Source organism: Vespula vulgaris, chromosome 15 (assembly GCF_905475345.1).
Source record: "Vespula vulgaris chromosome 15, iyVesVulg1.1, whole genome shotgun sequence".
Classification (NCBI taxonomy): Eukaryota; Metazoa; Arthropoda; class Insecta; order Hymenoptera; family Vespidae; genus Vespula; species Vespula vulgaris.
Window position 1 is genome coordinate 3724852 of NC_066600.1, and position 17975 is coordinate 3742826.

The 17975-nt window shown below is 30.1% G+C and overlaps 4 protein-coding genes across 5 annotated transcripts; 1 reads left to right on the forward strand and 3 right to left on the reverse strand.

Annotated features, from left to right (window-relative positions):
• Positions 1–484: 484 nt before the first annotated feature.
• Positions 485–3839, forward strand: LOC127069421 (protein PF3D7_1417600-like). Its single transcript, XM_051006438.1, has 4 exons — positions 485–2034; positions 2131–2166; positions 2239–2405; positions 2487–3839. Exons 1-4 carry the CDS (start codon positions 768–770, stop codon positions 2634–2636), a joined length of 1620 nt encoding a protein of 539 aa, XP_050862395.1. The 5' UTR covers positions 485–767; the 3' UTR covers positions 2637–3839.
• Positions 3840–4534: 695 nt separating this feature from the next.
• Positions 4535–7069, reverse strand: LOC127069566 (trypsin II-P29-like). The gene is made up of 7 exons (XM_051006714.1): positions 6992–7069; positions 6255–6291; positions 5646–5814; positions 5367–5575; positions 4867–5060; positions 4769–4778; positions 4535–4656 (listed from the first exon to the last, which is right to left on the reverse strand). The coding sequence occupies exons 1-7, from the start codon at positions 7067–7069 to the stop codon at positions 4535–4537; spliced, it is 819 nt and encodes a 272-aa protein (XP_050862671.1).
• A 344-nt stretch (positions 7070–7413) lies between these two features.
• On the reverse strand, positions 7414–9914 carry LOC127069429 (trypsin-1-like). Of its 2 annotated transcripts, none has more exons than XM_051006452.1 (6): positions 9546–9914; positions 9350–9443; positions 9110–9272; positions 8724–8938; positions 8062–8264; positions 7414–7881 (listed from the first exon to the last, which is right to left on the reverse strand). In XM_051006452.1, the coding sequence occupies exons 1-6, from the start codon at positions 9606–9608 to the stop codon at positions 7699–7701; spliced, it is 921 nt and encodes a 306-aa protein (XP_050862409.1). In that variant the 5' UTR covers positions 9609–9914; the 3' UTR covers positions 7414–7698. The 2 variants fall into 2 exon arrangements, with proteins under 2 accessions (XP_050862409.1, XP_050862410.1); XM_051006453.1 differs by having other exon boundaries at positions 8724–8926; positions 9546–9911.
• A 576-nt stretch (positions 9915–10490) lies between these two features.
• LOC127069567 (transmembrane protease serine 9-like) lies at positions 10491–17884 on the reverse strand. The gene is made up of 13 exons (XM_051006715.1): positions 17172–17884; positions 16200–16371; positions 15916–16075; positions 15634–15839; positions 15363–15568; positions 15195–15252; positions 15005–15135; positions 13186–13329; positions 12691–12793; positions 12413–12575; positions 12129–12337; positions 11473–11724; positions 10491–11382 (listed from the first exon to the last, which is right to left on the reverse strand). The coding sequence occupies exons 1-13, from the start codon at positions 17250–17252 to the stop codon at positions 11261–11263; spliced, it is 2007 nt and encodes a 668-aa protein (XP_050862672.1). The 5' UTR covers positions 17253–17884; the 3' UTR covers positions 10491–11260.
• Positions 17885–17975: the final 91 nt, after the last annotated feature.

Here is a 17975-nt window from a genome sequence, read left to right on the forward strand (position 1 = left end):
TTAAAGAAACACTATAATCTGTAAGATCTATAAGATTTTTATATTCCTCTTTGGAGTTTTTATTTAGAACTTTTCATACTGATGATTAAATAAATATAAATCTTTGCGTAGAAACATTTGAATTAATTTTAAATAGGATGTAAATTACTTTAAAGATTCCAGTGTAAAGAATTATCGATATTGAAAATATTTTTCTAACTTTAATTCTAAATTTAATTATAACTTAATTTATAAATTTTGATTAAAAAATATTGTATAAAACAAACATTACAAAATTATAATATTTATGAACAAAAGATTTGAAAATTAATTGCTTAAATATTCTATGTTAAAAAGATTTAATACTTTTTGTTTTATTTATTTCAGTATTTAATATTTGATATGGATTAAAATAATACCAATAAATTGAAAATTTATAAATATAAATTATGATTGACATATATATTTAAATGTTATAAAGTATAAAGGTTGGTAGCACTTCTCATGATTTGTCAGTTTTGCGCTGTTGCTTTTACGACGTTTAAGATTTTATCAGTGAGAGGTTATGTTCGATATAAGCGTATTTGAATCTAGACCTTCATAAAAAAGAAAAACTTACAGTGTAAGAAAGTGTTCGACAAAAAGATAAAAGTTCGAAATTTTCATTACATATTTATCTGGGAAGAGGTTATAATACGCGCAAGAATGTGCGTAGTACGATAAGTACACGTTTTTTTTATATTTCAGTGTTCCGATATTACTTCAATTGAATATATTTATTCTATACGATGGAAAACAGCTTTCGTATAATTTATGCTCTTTGCATTATTTTTATTCGATTTCCTTTATATTATTTTTTCCCAGTAGAAAATACTTTTGTTATATACAATAATGCAAATTTCTGTGATAATCCTATCAAAGATTTCTTATATGAGTCGAAATATACGAAGAATTGTACGACATTAAAGTATCCGAAGGAAATAGATCAATTAAAAGTTACAGAAACGGATATAGAAATGTTTGTATGTTTGAGAACATATGATACTATATATAAAACCTGTAAATATGCAGAAAAGAATCAATGGGTCAATACGATCCATGATAAGAAAAATTTAGATTTGGTGATTCAAAATTTAACCAAGTCAAGTTTCAACGATGTGGATATGAATAATCTTTGTATAAGTTTATCAGAATTTACACCTATGAATAAAACATTAAAGCTTGCGTTAACAACATTGAAAAAATCATTGAACGATACTTTTGTATGTAAAAAAGTATGTTTTGATTTGAATAAGAAAATGATACCATTATGTGCAGTAGTGGAATGGATTAATGAAATAGATCGAGATATTTTAAAACACGTAGAAATGGATCGTAATAACTTGAAAATTGATGCAGTCAATGATAATAGTAAAAGCCCAAAAAAAACTCAAGAAAATCCAGTAAATTATAGAAACCAATCAAGTGTACATCACAATGAATTGAGTAACGATGAGAAAAATGATAAATCTTTGGAAAAAGAAACAGAAAAGAAAAAAAATCAGAGCATTGATAGCTCTATTATTTCGAATATCCTTATGAATAATGCACATGATAATGATACAAATAATAATAGGAATGCTAAATATCTTTTGCTGAATAAAAATGGGAATAATCAAATAAATGAACAACAAAATGAAGTAGTAAAATCTACCTCAGATGTTGATAAGGTAACTTCACAACCAATATCTGATTCTACAAATGTTTATAGAGAGTTACAAGATAAGCTACACTCTAAATTAGACAATGTTGATGATAAGAAACAAGAAATTACTATTAGTAATAGCCAAGAATCACCTCCAATTCCTGAAACAGATGATTCAAAAAATAAAAAGGAAGAAAAGATAGATTCAGAGATAAAACCAGCAAATAATAAAATAGTAACTTCACTATTACAAAATAAACAAACAGAAACGAAATCTACTGTACAATCCAATAATACACCAAGCATTGAAAATATTGTAACTAATTCTAATGTAGAAAGTTCTACTCATATCAGTGATGAGCAGCAATCCAGTAAGAATAATCATTATTACTATTGACATTTGTATAAATAATAGTAAATTATTAATATTTTTAATTGTATATACTATTTTCGTTTTTGTTTTATAGATCTACCGGACAACACAGGCCAACCTATTAGTGAAGGTTAGATATAAATAAATAATGCATGTTTTAATAAATAATATATTAATTATTATTAATCAATTTTCTTCACAGATAATCTAGAAGATAATTTTGGAATATCTGTAAAGTCTGATATATCCGTACAAAAAGGAAATTACCATAATATTAAGGATGATGATGAATCCCATTTTTTTACTTATTTTGCCATTATATCATTTGCTTTTATTGCCGGTTACATTGCATATCATAATAAGCAAAAGGTATACATAGTTAATATATTTTAAATATAATTATTTTAATATAATAAACATTTTTTTTAATACAATATATTTTATTTTTAGATATTGGCGATAGTATTAGAAGGACGTAGGTCAAAAAATAATCGCGGTAGACGACGTCCTAGTACCGCAAATTATCGTAAACTTGATTGCACATTAGAAGAAGCGGTTACCTCACAATGTAATGCAAATGTTACTCATGTTATATATTAATACAAATTGTATGTGAAATGATTGATCACGTTGCATATTAAGGCACCATTTCCAGTGTAATAGATTTTGTACTCAAGTATCTTTTCTTAAAATCATTTTTCTGTTTCACAATGAAACAGATAATTATGGTTGGGGATCACAATTTTGCGTTAACAATGGGACATAAAAATATTTAAAATATAACATAAAATTTTGTGACCATATGTACATTGTGTCTCATAAAAACTAATATAGCAGAATGTTCCTATTTACTATTATTGCAATGCGAAAGTATTTTAGCAAACCAAATATTTCTATTTGAAAAGATCTTTTTGTATAAAATTTATTCTTATTTGATCTCGCACATCAAAATTGCTATGATACGAAATTTTCTACACAATCTCAATATTTGATGTTGTAGATAAACTTTTTCTTTGATATGATAGTATGTAATGTTTTATTTGACATATTAATAATATCTTCTTGGTATTGCGGACTATAATAACAAACATAGTCCAGTTCTACTTTAATAAGTGCAATTCTATATCTTTGTGTCCGCAAATTTTTAAGATTAAAAGTATAGCGTTCCGCTAGAAGTATATTTTATTTTCTGTATATAATAACTAATTATAATAACAGAGAATGTCTTAACGTTATCCGCCGTGATGTTTATAATATATTGATATATTAAAAAGGACAAATTGCAAACATTCAATTATTAATATCATGGAATATATTAAATAGTATTGTAGAAGTATTTGTCTAGACAAACATTGGTTTAAATAGCTTATATAATACAAATGTATTGGCGCATATTATTGTTCAAGCAAAATGTATTCACATAATATTAATATTATTTCCCCATTTAATATTAACTATTTTAATAGAAAATTTTTATGTTTATATGTGTCTATACGCGATAGCAGTAAAACTATTTAATTCATAGCGCTTTTTAATACAATGTAAATGATTAATTTTTTTTCAAAAAAAAAAAAAAAAGAAAAGAATGCCGTCCACTTACACACAGTTACGACATATGAACTTAATATCATAATCGCAGAACACCTGTGTGATAAGTGTCTCATGACAGTTTGACCATTCATATTATATGCACAAATTGTTACGTGGATACTTATGATAATGTATTTTAATCATAGTTGCGGTTTTTATGAAATGTTCCCAAAATAAACTTAATACCTAATCCACATAGTATAAATGCATCTACATAGTATAAAGAAATTTATTTTCTATTTTCAATAATTATTCTTTACGAAATTATTAAGAGAAAGGGTGTTAAAAAGATTCTATAAAATCATCATTTATGGTTATTTTATACTATTTTAATTATAATTCACGTATATTATTTATGTATAATATATATATATATATATATATATATATATATATATATATATATATATATATATACACATACATACACATACATACATACATACATACATACATACATACATACATACATACATACATACATACATACATACATATTTAAATATTTCTGTTAATTGTAACAGTATAATTATATATATATATATATGATATCTTGATAGATATTTTTTACTATTTAATAATATGTGTAAACGATAATTATGTAGATTATTTAACAAATTTCTATCTCAATAAATGCTAAATGCACATTTATTTTGATTAAACACCGACAAAGTGGATTCCTACATTCTCGCTTTATTCTTCACAGATGGCACTTATGATTAATTATCTGCGATGGTAAGCAGAAATTATTAATAACAACGATGATTCATTTCTAAGTTTAAAAGCAATAATTAGAAACAATCGAATAATATTTATTTATTTTTTTCGATCATACTTTTTTAATTAGATATAAATATTCAAGATTTAAAAAATGATGATATTGCATTTCGATTACAATTTATATTCTACTAATTTTTACAATAAACAGCATCGGCAGTATGTTCTCTTATCCAATTTAAATAATCCGTAATTTTTACATATACACCAGGTACGTCTTTGTTAGCACAACCCAATCCCCATGAAATGATACCTAAATTAAACGTTAATTTATTAATTATAATTTATGAGAAATAAAATTTCAAAATTTTTCGTACCGATTATTTCATTCTTTCTATTTGGTCTTTCTATAAAAATCGGTCCACCGCTATCGCCCTATAATCGTAAGATTGATATTCTCATTTTTATAAATAAGATACATATAATATAGACATAGATACATATATAAGACAATGTATTATACCTGACAGGCATCCGTATTATCACTGTAAGCGCATATTACAGAATTTGTTAAATACTTGCCAATGGAAGTGTTCTTACAAGTATTCAATGATAATACGTTCAAATTAGTTTCACGAAGAAATTGTGAAGTTGCTCCGTTAACAGCAATTGTTCCCCATCCTGTTACCTTGACTTTTTGTCCAGTGTAATTGGCATCTGTCAAAGTATTTTTTACTTTTTTTTTTTAATCAGTATTAGAGTTAAAAAAACACTATTTTTCTTTTTCTTTATTAACACCATAATTATTAAGATCAATTAAATTCTTTTACAATGATCGATATCATAAATATTAAAAAGACATTGATCGAAATCTGTTTTTTTTTTATCGATTATTGTAAAATAAAATAAATTGAAATACAACGAATAAAGTATTTCTATTTCTTTTTATTTGTAAATATCTGTCAAAGTGATACATGTCCAAATATGTCGTTAGTTGTAGCGTTGATAAAAAATATACTTTACCTTTATTGGGAAAGCAAATTGGTTGCACATAAGCGTTGTACTCTACTACGTTTTTTAATTTGATTAATGCGATGTCGTTGTTGTCATGTATAATATTACTTGTAAAATTTTCATGTAAAATCATTTTGTCGATAGGCACAATGTATCCATCGTTTGGATCGTCTACGTCGTAAACACCTAATCCTACGGTTATATCATTTACTTTCGTCCTATTAGAATATAAATTGAAGAGTATAAATCGAAGAATATAATCGAAATTGAGAATAAAATAATAATAACCATCTAACACAATGGCCTGCTGTTAATACATATCGATCGTTTATCAATGCTCCACCGCAATGAACAGATCCTGCGTTTAATAGTACTACGATCCATGGGAAATCATGTGGTTTTGAAATTTTTTCTCCTGTTATATGTTTCGATGAACCCACGATCGATATGCCGCAATCTGACGTTATTATATAATAGCGAATTAGTTACAAAAATGTTTGTACAATTTTTATAAATGAACGAATTCCTTTAAATTAAGCAGAGTGTTTCAAATTTTTGAGTAAACGTAAAGAGATTAATATGTTTTGTAAATTATTTAAGGAATGAAACGAACAATGACTTGTTGTTATAGCAGAAATTAGAAGTTTAAAATAAGAATTTCTTTTTATCAAAAGATTATATAAAAAAAGGAATCCTTAAAAAAAAATTAGTGCATTGCAATTAGTGTATTAGCGATATGTTAATTATCTATGGATTTAAACGAAAAAAATTAATAATTTTTTGTTATGACAGAAATTAAAAGTTCAGAATGAGAATTTCTTTTTTTTTACGTAATGTATCAAGTTGTATTTTAATAGATGACATATATATTTATGAAAAGAATTTCAAATTATTTACCACAATTCGAATTTACGTTCAATTCAAGTCTTTTTCCCTAAAAACAAAATCATAATTAGTCAATTAATCGCAATGAAATTAATTCGATATGATCTTCTTTAAATTAACGAACTTGGCAAAGTACAATTATTACGATCAAAATTCTAATCCCTATTAGGGTCACGGATAATGCTTTCATCCCTTGCACTTTTTTCGTCGTTTAAAAAGCAAGAGACGTCCGTTCGTTCTGAAACGAATTTGTAAACTAACCAACGAAGTTTTAGCATTGTTAATTGATACGTTGATTCGTATCGAATCGTAAGATTAAAAAATAATTACGTGCCATATTGGTCTTCATAGTAATTTCATTTATAACTTTGAAAAAATGAATAGTTAATAATTATTGATTAATAACTTTGTTCTATATAGCGCAACAATAAGATTGTAAGACAGAGAATGACAGAGAATGTCAAGGTGATTTACAATTTAATGTTTATTATTTTAAATATTTTACATAAAAGATATTTAAAATAAACAAACGAATTTTTATTACAATCGATATAATAATGTCTTTAAATGAAGGCTCTCTATGTCCTTCTCCAATTATTATATTTATTACGATTCATTATAACATTGATTTTATTTGTAAATATAAATCTAAAAAAAAAACAAAATTTGTCAAAACACAATATTTTTTTTCATGAATATAGAAATGACAAACGAATTAGCGTTTACGAAATTTTTTTGACTCATATTACAATTTGTTGTCTTTTCAAGTAGTGATGTCCGTTAAACGACTGGTTTGGTTCGTATAGCGGGATCATCTGGGCCCGCATCTTCACAATTACCGTACTGAGACGTCGAACGAAGCCTGTTTGCTTTCGTAAATCCGTTCACGACGCGGATTTACGACTGTAGGACAGATCTCATTTTTCCTTTTACTCGTCACCCGAGCGACGCCCAACGTATGTAGTTAGTAACCGGTCCCATCGGTTGATCCCGTTAGTTCATTTCTGATGGGTCGAGCATTTAAAGTACGAGAAAGAATCTACTTTATGGTTAAATTAAAAAAAATTCTTTTATTTTAATTATGTTGTTTAATTAATATATATATATATATATATATATATATATATATATATATATATATATATAAGGAATAAAAATTCGTAATCTCTTTTCAATATATCATTCAATAAGAATGAAGTCGAATAGCATAACGCAATAATATTTATTACACGAGCGAACTTATATCTACGTAATCTCGTTTTCATGTAAATCTCGTATAGTGATATAACATATTAAATATAAATACATAAATAGCATTTTTCAATGGCGTCGAATTAAAAAATATCGACTGTTCTGTTTGATAAGAAACATAAGCGTTTGAATAGTTGTATAACATAAATTTTCGATATAACATAAACTAAGTTGGAAGATCTTGATAAATTTGACAAAATTGAAGTCAATTGTTATCGCAGAAGCAACCATCTTTTGAGTTACTTAAGATCCAATCCAAATAATTGGTAATTCTGGTATAAACACCAGGATATCCTGGTCGAGCACATCCATTTCCCCAAGAGACGATACCAATGATCTCATACCTTTTATCTTCGCGTTCGGTTATCAATGGTCCACCACTATCACCCTAGAGTAATGATAACCCGTTAAAAACATCTTAAACATTAGTATATGTCGTATACATTATCTATTTTATATTATATTTATTATATATTATATTTATATTTATATTATGTCGTATATATTAATCTATTTTGTTTTGTAAGTCAACTTTGTCATTGATATAAAAAATAATGTTAATCATTACCTGACAAGAATCCTTCATTCCGTCTGGATATCCTGCGCATAACATATTATCAGAGATCATGCGAGGACTGTAACTGGTGTTTCGACAATCCTGTAAGCTCATAACTGGAACTTCGACTTCTTGAAGCAAACAGGATGGCTTGCCTTCTTCTTTAAGAGTACCCCATCCAGCTGCTATCGCTTTCGATCCAATGTATTCGTTCTCTGGATCATCGATATAATATCACCATATATAGTAAATAAAAAAAAAATTCAACCAATTCGCTAAACTTTCTCCTCGTAGGAAGAATCCGATAAAGGAAGCTAACGGATTATAAGGAAAGAGTTAGAGGACAAATTTCAATAGGATTCAATGAAGTATCTAGTCACCGAGTTCGATTACGTCTTATCGAAACTAAGAGAAATCTCTTATTACGCAGTTGTAAGCTGATTCGATCGAGAAAGGTACCCGTATACCGACAAATTTATGCGCATTGCGATGCATCCCATTGCAATCGTCAGTGCAATATGCAACGAAATGAGGATCAAACAGGTTGCATTCTTTGAATTTACGCAACAATCGATCAGTTAGTTCGAAAGTTTTGAATATGTATTTCGATATAATCGTCTTTCGATATAGATATTAAAGTTAGGTAACTTTATCATAACTATGTATGTATTTACCTTTAATAGTTGGTAGACATATCGGACGTATCGTATCACTGAAGGGAACTCTGTCGTTAAGTCGAAGAAGTGCGATGTCATTATCAAAGTTGAGGAAACTAAAATCACCGGTTAACACCCTGACGACGTATCTTGTTTCCAAACCTTTATCGATACACCTGTCATGTTCACCGAACGTGACCTTGATCATGAACCACATAAACCTGAAAATAAAACTGGAGGGACTGATCAAATCCGGCGACGAAAAAATAAGGAAAAAGATTATCGTTATCGAGTTGGGTAATTTGTCTAATGTATCTAACTAGATACACGCATATATATATATATATATATATATATATATATATATATGTATTCATGACCTATGATCATTTGACCATACTTACCCTTTAACGCAATGTGCCGCGGTTAACACATAACGATCGTTTATCAGAGAACCACCGCAATAAAATTTATTTAAATAGGACAATTTCGCCATCCATGGGAGTTCATTCATTCGTGTCGTTTGACCACCGACGATCCTACTCTCTTCGTTTCGTAATCCACACGCTAAATCAAATATGAAAAGATAAAAAAAAGGGAATACGACGTAAATTTTATACAAATTAACAATACAAATTACTGACAGCAGTAACATGGCGCAGGTGGTTCTTTAGTGTCCGGTGGTTTGTTACCGAAGAGACCAAAGAAGTTTTTCATATTTTCGCCTATTTGTCGCGCCTGAAATCATTTAAAGGAAAATGTTTTAATAAAAACAAAATACTATTTATTTTCGAATCGAATAAAATCGAATAAAATCGAATCGAATCGGTTGATACTTACCTGACATTCTTTCTGAATTAAAAGAATGACGATGAATCCGAGACACCAAAGAAACTTTTGCATTTTTTTGATAAACTTTTTTACAATATTTTTTTGTTGTTGGTTCTTTTTTTGTTTTTTTTTTGTTTTTTCTTTTCTTTCTTACGAAGAGAAAATCAAAATGTTTCCGCGCGCGGACGCGCGCGTACTTTCAATCCAAAGGGTTGATATAAATTTCTTAATGAGAGTATAGAAGGTCACCGCGCGGGGACCGTCAGGAAAAAGTCACGGACATGTCCCTGACACGGAGTTACTATCGCCAGTGTCCCAGGTAGACTGAGAAATGGCGAGGTCGAAGAAGTAATTGGTATTCGGGGAAAGAAGGAGGGAGGAAGGAGGCCGACTGCCGACTGGTCGCCGACCGGACGACACATGATCAGTTCACGTTCATGTTCACGGTCGAGTCACAAAGAACTCTTGTTAACGAACCATCGAATTGATACTATGCAAAATTAGGAATGCAAATTTAGTGGTTATTAAAAAGAAGCTATGTGTGTGTAAATATTTTTGTCTTCTCAAAGAAAAGATAATATATCATGTATTGATAACGGAATCTTTCTGCTTTCTTAAAAATTAAAATTAATTAATAAAAATTCAATTGAATGAATAATTGAACGTTTATCAATTAATCTTAGGTCTAGTTATAAACAGTTTACTGGTTATATAAATAAATGTATATATATATATATATATATATATATATATATAATATTAATTTGTATGTATATATATATATATAATAATTTATAATTCTTATTATTAATTATTATTGTCTACTTATATTTTTACACAATTTTTAAACTAACTATAAGTGAGATTACATTTCGTATAGATATATGTATATTACACACACAGGCACACACTTAGTTAGCTATAAAATATCAAATTTATTCGACTATCTCGGATCGCCATAAACTTTTTCGCCTGTTCACCCTCTGAAATGGCTTATAAACAGGCTTACGAATGGGCTGGATCTCTCTCGGGAACCGTATTTCATCGAGGCAACCCAAAAAGCTGCCTCGAAAGGACGTATTATGCAGATTTCTGCGCGTGGAATGGAGGAAGTTGTTTACGCGACTTCTTTTTGATCTCACTATAAGCGCATGCATACGTAAATACTTTGTACGTCATCCTGTGTCGTTTGTAAGTTACCCTGCGGTACGAAGTCATTTTATTCGAAATAGGGATGTTTTAACAAGTTCCTATCAAAGTTTAATAAAAAAATCAATTTTTTTCTCAAAATTCGATTTAATATGTATCTATTCATCAAGAGTAGAAAATTTAATATGCAAACATGATATTTTATAAATAATTTAATAAATTATATCTTTCTATCGTTAATAATTTTTAACGTCATCGTACAATTTGTATCAACGTTATTTCTTTTTCTTATTGTAATCGACACCGAACGATAAGCATTCCGATTCGACAATAAACCGTTATGCGACAGTATTATTCCACGAACGTTTGACCACTGTACCGTACGATTCTAACGTAATAAGTACGTGTGAAGTCCACACAGAGAAACTTTTTAAATCGTTCGTCTTTCTACATACGACAGATAAATTTGTGTCATTCTACCATCTTTAAAACTTTCCTTGCTTAACTATCATCTCTATCTCGTCAAAATGGAAGCTTCAAAATATTCTGTCGTAATGTAATCGAGGTAGAATATATTAATTAACACACAGACAGCTTTCCTTTATATTTGTGTTGATCCAGTTTAAATATCTAGTAACTCGAGTATAAACTCCAGGATATCCGGGTCTACCACAACCAACGCCCCAAGAAACTATACCTAACGAATAAACAATTTCGTAATAAATGAATAAAGCAAATAAATAGATTGTAACTAGGAATTAAAAAATTTTTTTTTAATATAATTTACCTGCTATTTCCAATCTGTCACCTTCGTGTACAAGAAGAGGTCCACCGCTGTCACCTTGGCAAGAATCCTGAGTACCTTTGCCAGCACATATCATGTTATTAGTGATCCTATTTGCACGATATTTCATTTTCCGACACTGTGTCAAACTCCATACAGGTACTTGCACTTCATGAACCTTTCCTGGCAACATACCTCCTTCTGATGTACGTCCCCATCCAATGACAGTTCCTTCTTTGCCAGCAGGATCAGATTCTGAAGAAATAGAAGAAATATGATGTGATCAGGATACATCTATATTAATTATTATCGTTTTTTAACGCTTTAACAACCGGTTTTCCGAAGGATTAAATATCATTTCTAATCGATCATTATTATTTTATACGAATAACTTATTATTTTGTTATACATGTATTTTCATAAATATATATATATTAAATAAATAATTTAAATATAATATAAATGTAACAAATATAAATATTATATAAACTTCGAATACGTAATTATATTCTATCAGTTTAGCAACATCTATTATTCACTAATTGTGTAATTCTAGATAACCGAATATCGAATAACACGAATTTAGCGAAATCATTATTTTACGTTATCGGTTGTTAATGTGTTAAAATCGATAAAATAAATCCAATAATATGAGATACCAGCTTGAGGTAGACAAACAGGTCTAACAGTTTTGGAAAATTTGACGGGCTTACGAAGCTTTAGCAAAGCCACATCATGATTGTAAGAATTCATATCAAAATTTCGATGACGTATCACGGAACTAACTGCCCTCATTATAGCAACACCATCGGTATTTACATATTGATCGTAATCACCGAGTACTACACGAATTTTCGATCGTTTTAAACTGAAAGAAAATGAAACACTGAATGTAACGCTATTCGTTCTTTCTGAATAATCATTCATCTATTTTAATACATACTTTCGTACACAGTGAGCAGCTGTAATAACATAATCATTGTTAATTAGACTAGCGCCACAATGAAAGCGTCCATCGTAAACCAAGCGAGCGATCCATGGGTATCTGTTTGGTATCGTTGGTCGTCCACCAACGATACGATTTTCTTTATTAGTTATACCACATTCTGATAAAAAAAAAAAAGAAAAAAAAACAGTTGGAAATTTTAGGAAAATATACACTTTTCTTCTTTTTTTCTTTCTTTTTTTTTGGAAAAATTTTTTAATGAAAACGAGTTTTACCACATGTACAATTTCGAAGCTTTTCATCGTCATCGGCACCACCAGTGATATCAATGCCAAATAATTCATCGAACAGAAATTTGCCAGTACGATTATTAGATTGCTGAAAAAAAAGAAAAAGAAGAAAGAAGAAAGAAAAAAAAAAGAATACGAGGTAATATCTATGCGGGAAGTACGCTCACTTTTCAAAGCGAATTATTGACAGGAACGTGCCAGACGGGGGAAAGTGACAATGATTCGAATTGTAGGTCAAGGTCTACCTCGTAAAATCGACATTCACATCGCTAAGCAAAGGTCTTATCCTTATGCGTGTATTACGTATATATACATAATTTGACATAGTTCGATTAATTAATAAAAATGTAAATTGTATGCTTTACAATTTGAAAAGAAATAATTAATTATCGAAACCGGATAAAAAAATCATCGATAAAGTGATATATTCCGATATTGATATAAAATAGTTCGATCAAAGGATTCGAAAGAAATACTCACGGTTTTGTTCAACGTCGAAGATTCAAGGTCAAAACTTTTAGCGTATAATTCCTTTAGCATAACGAGAAGGAGGATCAAGATCTTGAACTTCAACAAACGGAAGTTCATCTTTTGTAGCACAAAATATTCTTTGGAATATATCCTCTAATTGATTTCTTTTTCATCGATCGTACACGTTTAACACTTGACGTTTACTCATGTTCGTCTGAACGATCTCACGTTAGATCGCACGTTTTGTATCTGTTCGTATCCGTTAGTTGATGAAACACAGGAAAGTAAAGAGATATTTATATATATATACATATATACATAAAGTAGAAAAATATTTCTTTAAAGATTCCCCAAAGGTAAGCAGAAATTGTGAGATTTGCGATGATCGAGCTCGTTGCAGACGCTTTCACCGTGGCACCAAAAAGACAGTAAACTGGTCGATCAAGGCTCAGCCTGACTCTTTACACTCGCGAAGAAAGTTCTTCTTCCACTCTATCGATTTGTTGCCACTCTTTCCTCTATTTCATTCAGTATGTGTCGCGTGTCGACTTGTTATTCCTTTTACAAATTTCGTCACTTTCATATCTTTTTCTCGAACGAAGAAAAAGTTCGTAATCTTCAAACATTGTTCCACTCATTAACAGTCGATATTCCTTCTCTATCTCTCAGTGATCTTCTTTTTCTTAGTTTATATTTTCTCTAAGAATTCTACTTTCTTAAGGATTTTACTTTCCATTGGACTATAATTCGAAACAAATAGATAGACTCACCATTTTCTTGTCAATAACACTTGGCTCTTACACCGAACTAGACTAGACGAGAACTAATCTTTACAGCTTCGTCTCACGAACACAAATACATCCGTCATAGTCACTCTCTACCACCGCCATTTCCCACCTTGATATACACTCGAGACGTTAGACTCATCCTATTGTATCTGGTAACCCCACTCTCGAAATTCGAGACACATTCGTGTACTACTTTTGATAAATTTCTCTTTCGTAAGGAATGCTTTGGAAACGAATTAACGGGGATATGTTTCTCGTTATCTTACAATGATTAATATTCGTCGATATACCGTTCCATCGATCAAATATTCATTCAAACTTTGAATACGAACGATTTGACTTAATCTCTTTGTATAGTAAAATATATATATATATATACATACTTAGACATAAAATGACGAAGATAATCGCAGTTTATGAAATACTTTCTTGCGTGTTGAGAGTCGTTGAGAATTATTGCGTGCTTATTACGTTCGATACTGCATCGTAGACATCGACGATTCTCGATTCGGAAGAATCTCGCGTTCTCGGTAACGGTTCGATGGTTTCACTAACCCACATTTCGCCCGTTGAAAGCAAAACGTTTCAGACTAGTGACCCGCTTTTTCATTATTGTCGCCTTCACGTCCCTTTCGAAACGTTTCTTCCGCTAAGTTAGAAGTACTTATATCAAAATATGAAAAAGATAATCGATATTTTCTTTATAATCTTTATTTAATAAATATCGTTAAGGAAAAGAGACAAGATTGCGTTTTTAAATAATACTATATACATACATACATACATACATATATATATATACATATATATATATATATATATATATATATATATATATACTCGACTAGATTTTTATAGTTACATTGGCGTTAGTTAACATATATAAAATAACAATACTAACAAATTCTACGTTATTCAATAATTTCACGATTCCTAACATTAACTTTTGTATAATTGAGATCAGACGAACGACTAGCTCTTTTGTAACGCGAGCTGTCCTTTTAAACGTTGCTAAAATATAATCTTGTAAATTAATTTTAAAGAGAATGCGGAGGTGGACATACACATTCGTTACCAAGATGATCCTTCAGCCAACCCATGTAATTGTTTAGTTTTGTATATATTCCAGGAAAATTTGGTCTCGCGCAACCACGACCCCAAGATATTATACCTAAACATTTAAATATATGAAAAATACTATTTATATATTTTATTACATTTTTTACTTACCGATTATTTCCAAATGGCCATAAGATCCTTTGACGTGAAGAGGACCTCCACTGTCACCCTTCGATTACATATAAGACATGTAAGATTACCTTTCATGTTTCATTTATTTATTTTTTTATTTCTCTTTCTTTTTATTATTTTTTTTTTTTTTTAATTAAATTCACTTACGAAACACGCGTCACGTTTCCCATCGAGATATCCAGCGCAAAACATATTATCGGTAAGACGATTCTTTTGATATCCAGCTTGATCACATTCTTCCTGAGACAATATTGGAACATTAACTTTACGTAATTCGTCGCTGACCGGTTTATTTTCACCAGTACGTCCCCAACCAACCACAGTAGCCATGGCACCAGTATAATCTATGGCTTCTGTAATAAAACAAATTACTTGAAAAATGTATTAATTAATTCTCGAACTTCGAACGTTTACTCACTGTCCTCAGGCAAACAAGCCGTTCGAACGATACTATCTAACGAAACTGGTCGATCCATTTCTATAATAGCAATGTCATTGTTAAAATTATAAGTATGAAATTCTTCGTGAATAGTTACAGATTTTATACGACGAACTATGGCAGTAGAAGCGAGTTTCGTTCGATCACTATCAGCTATCACTAGTTTGATACTCTTCGTCTCGAATCTGAAAATTAAAAAATTTTATATTACTTTTTCTAAATGATATTTGATTTTTGATTTGTTAGAAATGTTACGCCTACCCTTCCAAGCAATGGGCAGCTGTAAGTATGTGTCTTCGTGTTATCAAACTTCCAGCGCAATAGAATATACCCTGTTTGCTCATACTAACCAACCAAGGATATTCAAAAACACTGGTTTTGTTTCCACCTACGATTCTTGTCTTTCTACCGATCCCGCAAACTGAAATAGCAACATTGAACTTTCTTATAGCTATTTCGAAAAATATTTTTGATTCGTTTATATTTTCTTTCTTTTTATTTTTCCTTCTTCTTCTTTTTTTCTTTTTTATTTATTTTTTAATTACCACAGTCGTTGCAGACGTTTGGCCTTTTCGACGGGATTTTATTCGATGGATCGTAGTCTATGTAAGACATATCGTCTATTATCGATAGACCACTAAAGCCGGTGTTCCTTCCATCGACGTGCATCTGAACGTTCGCTGTAGTAGACAAAGTGCTTCTATCTTTCTGCAACACCTGCAACGAGAGGAAACGATCTGTCGCATAGATATTAAAATTAATGTTGGAATTCATTATTTTTCTAATGTTAAGTAATCAATAAATAGCTTTGACACGTGTTATAATATTTAAGAAACCTATAAACGAGAGGAAACAATTTGTCATATAGATAATGAAATTAATATATTATTACTTGGAATTTACAATTTTTCTAATATTAAGCAATCAATAAGTATCTTTGACATGTGTTATAATATTTAAGAAACCTATAAACGAGAGGAAACAATCTGTCATATAAATAATGAAATTAATGTATTATTACTTGGAATTTGCAATTTTTCTTAATGCTAAATAAACAATAGATTTCTTTGATATTTTTTTATAACAATTAAAAAATATTTATTCGAATATTATTATTCGTTTAATTCTAATAGTCGCGTATTTATTAACAAAAAATTATAAAATGTTTAATTTAAAGTGAGGAACTAGAGACCAGGAGCATGCAATAGTAATATAAATATAGAAGTGGACAGGATGAAATAGAAAGATAGATATATAGATAGATAAAAACTTGGATCGTGTAAATACAAATTGTATATCACGTATAATGAATTACAAAGAAAATGTAATAATAAGAATAAAAGAAAAAAAAAGCGTTTCAGCTGATTTAAACGAAATACATCATAATTATAGATAACTATCAAGATAGAGAAAGAAAGAACAATACCATTGAAATGATGAAAATGAAAAAGTTGAAAGTAAAAAAAAAAAAAAACAGAAAAAAAGGAAAAAGAAAAAGAATCTCGTAGATCACTTACCACGCGTGGGAGGGCGTAAACACAAGAGTGTAGAAAAAGCAGGAGCATGATTTTACGTGGTATTATCGCGTGACAATTCATAATTATTTCTGATTAAGATCTAGATCGAACGTATATAGTAAATTTACGCGATATATGTTCGGTACGCGTGGATTCGGTGCGTTTCGCGTAGGGCACGGACTGTGACGCAGTGTTTACGTACTTATGCCAGGTGTGAAAAGGTATTAAAGGTGTCGTCGAAGTTTTGCCGTTTTATACTAAATTATAACTAATGAAGCATGGCTGTAAGTGGGGATCGACAGCCTTGAGTGGTGCGTTTGCATTGGCAGATGTTGCATGTGACAGCTTTTAAATCACCCGGTCGGCGTCGTCTCACCTGCGCACTCACTCATCCTCGACTCTCTTGTTTCGTATGAGACGCGAAAAGGTTTCTACGTAGACGATATGTAAGTAAGTAAGTATGTTGTATGTAAGTATCTTCGTCTCATCATGACGATGGCGCAATACGACCATCCGACTACCACCGCAAACGATCAATGTCAACCGATCTCTTCTTCTTCTCTCCTCTTCTTTTCCGCCCTTCTTTCTCAGGGATCCACGAGACTGGATCAATGTCAATTTCGTCAGCGACGACGCCAAGATCGCGAGAAAGTTAACACGAGTTATTCGATTCATCGTCGGCTGTGAAAACGTCAATCTTATTTTTTTCTCATTTCATTCGATATTTTGTGAATTATTATGTTAATACAATATGGACCTTCTTTTCTTTTTATCAACGAGGGACACATTTTGGGTATGTAAATC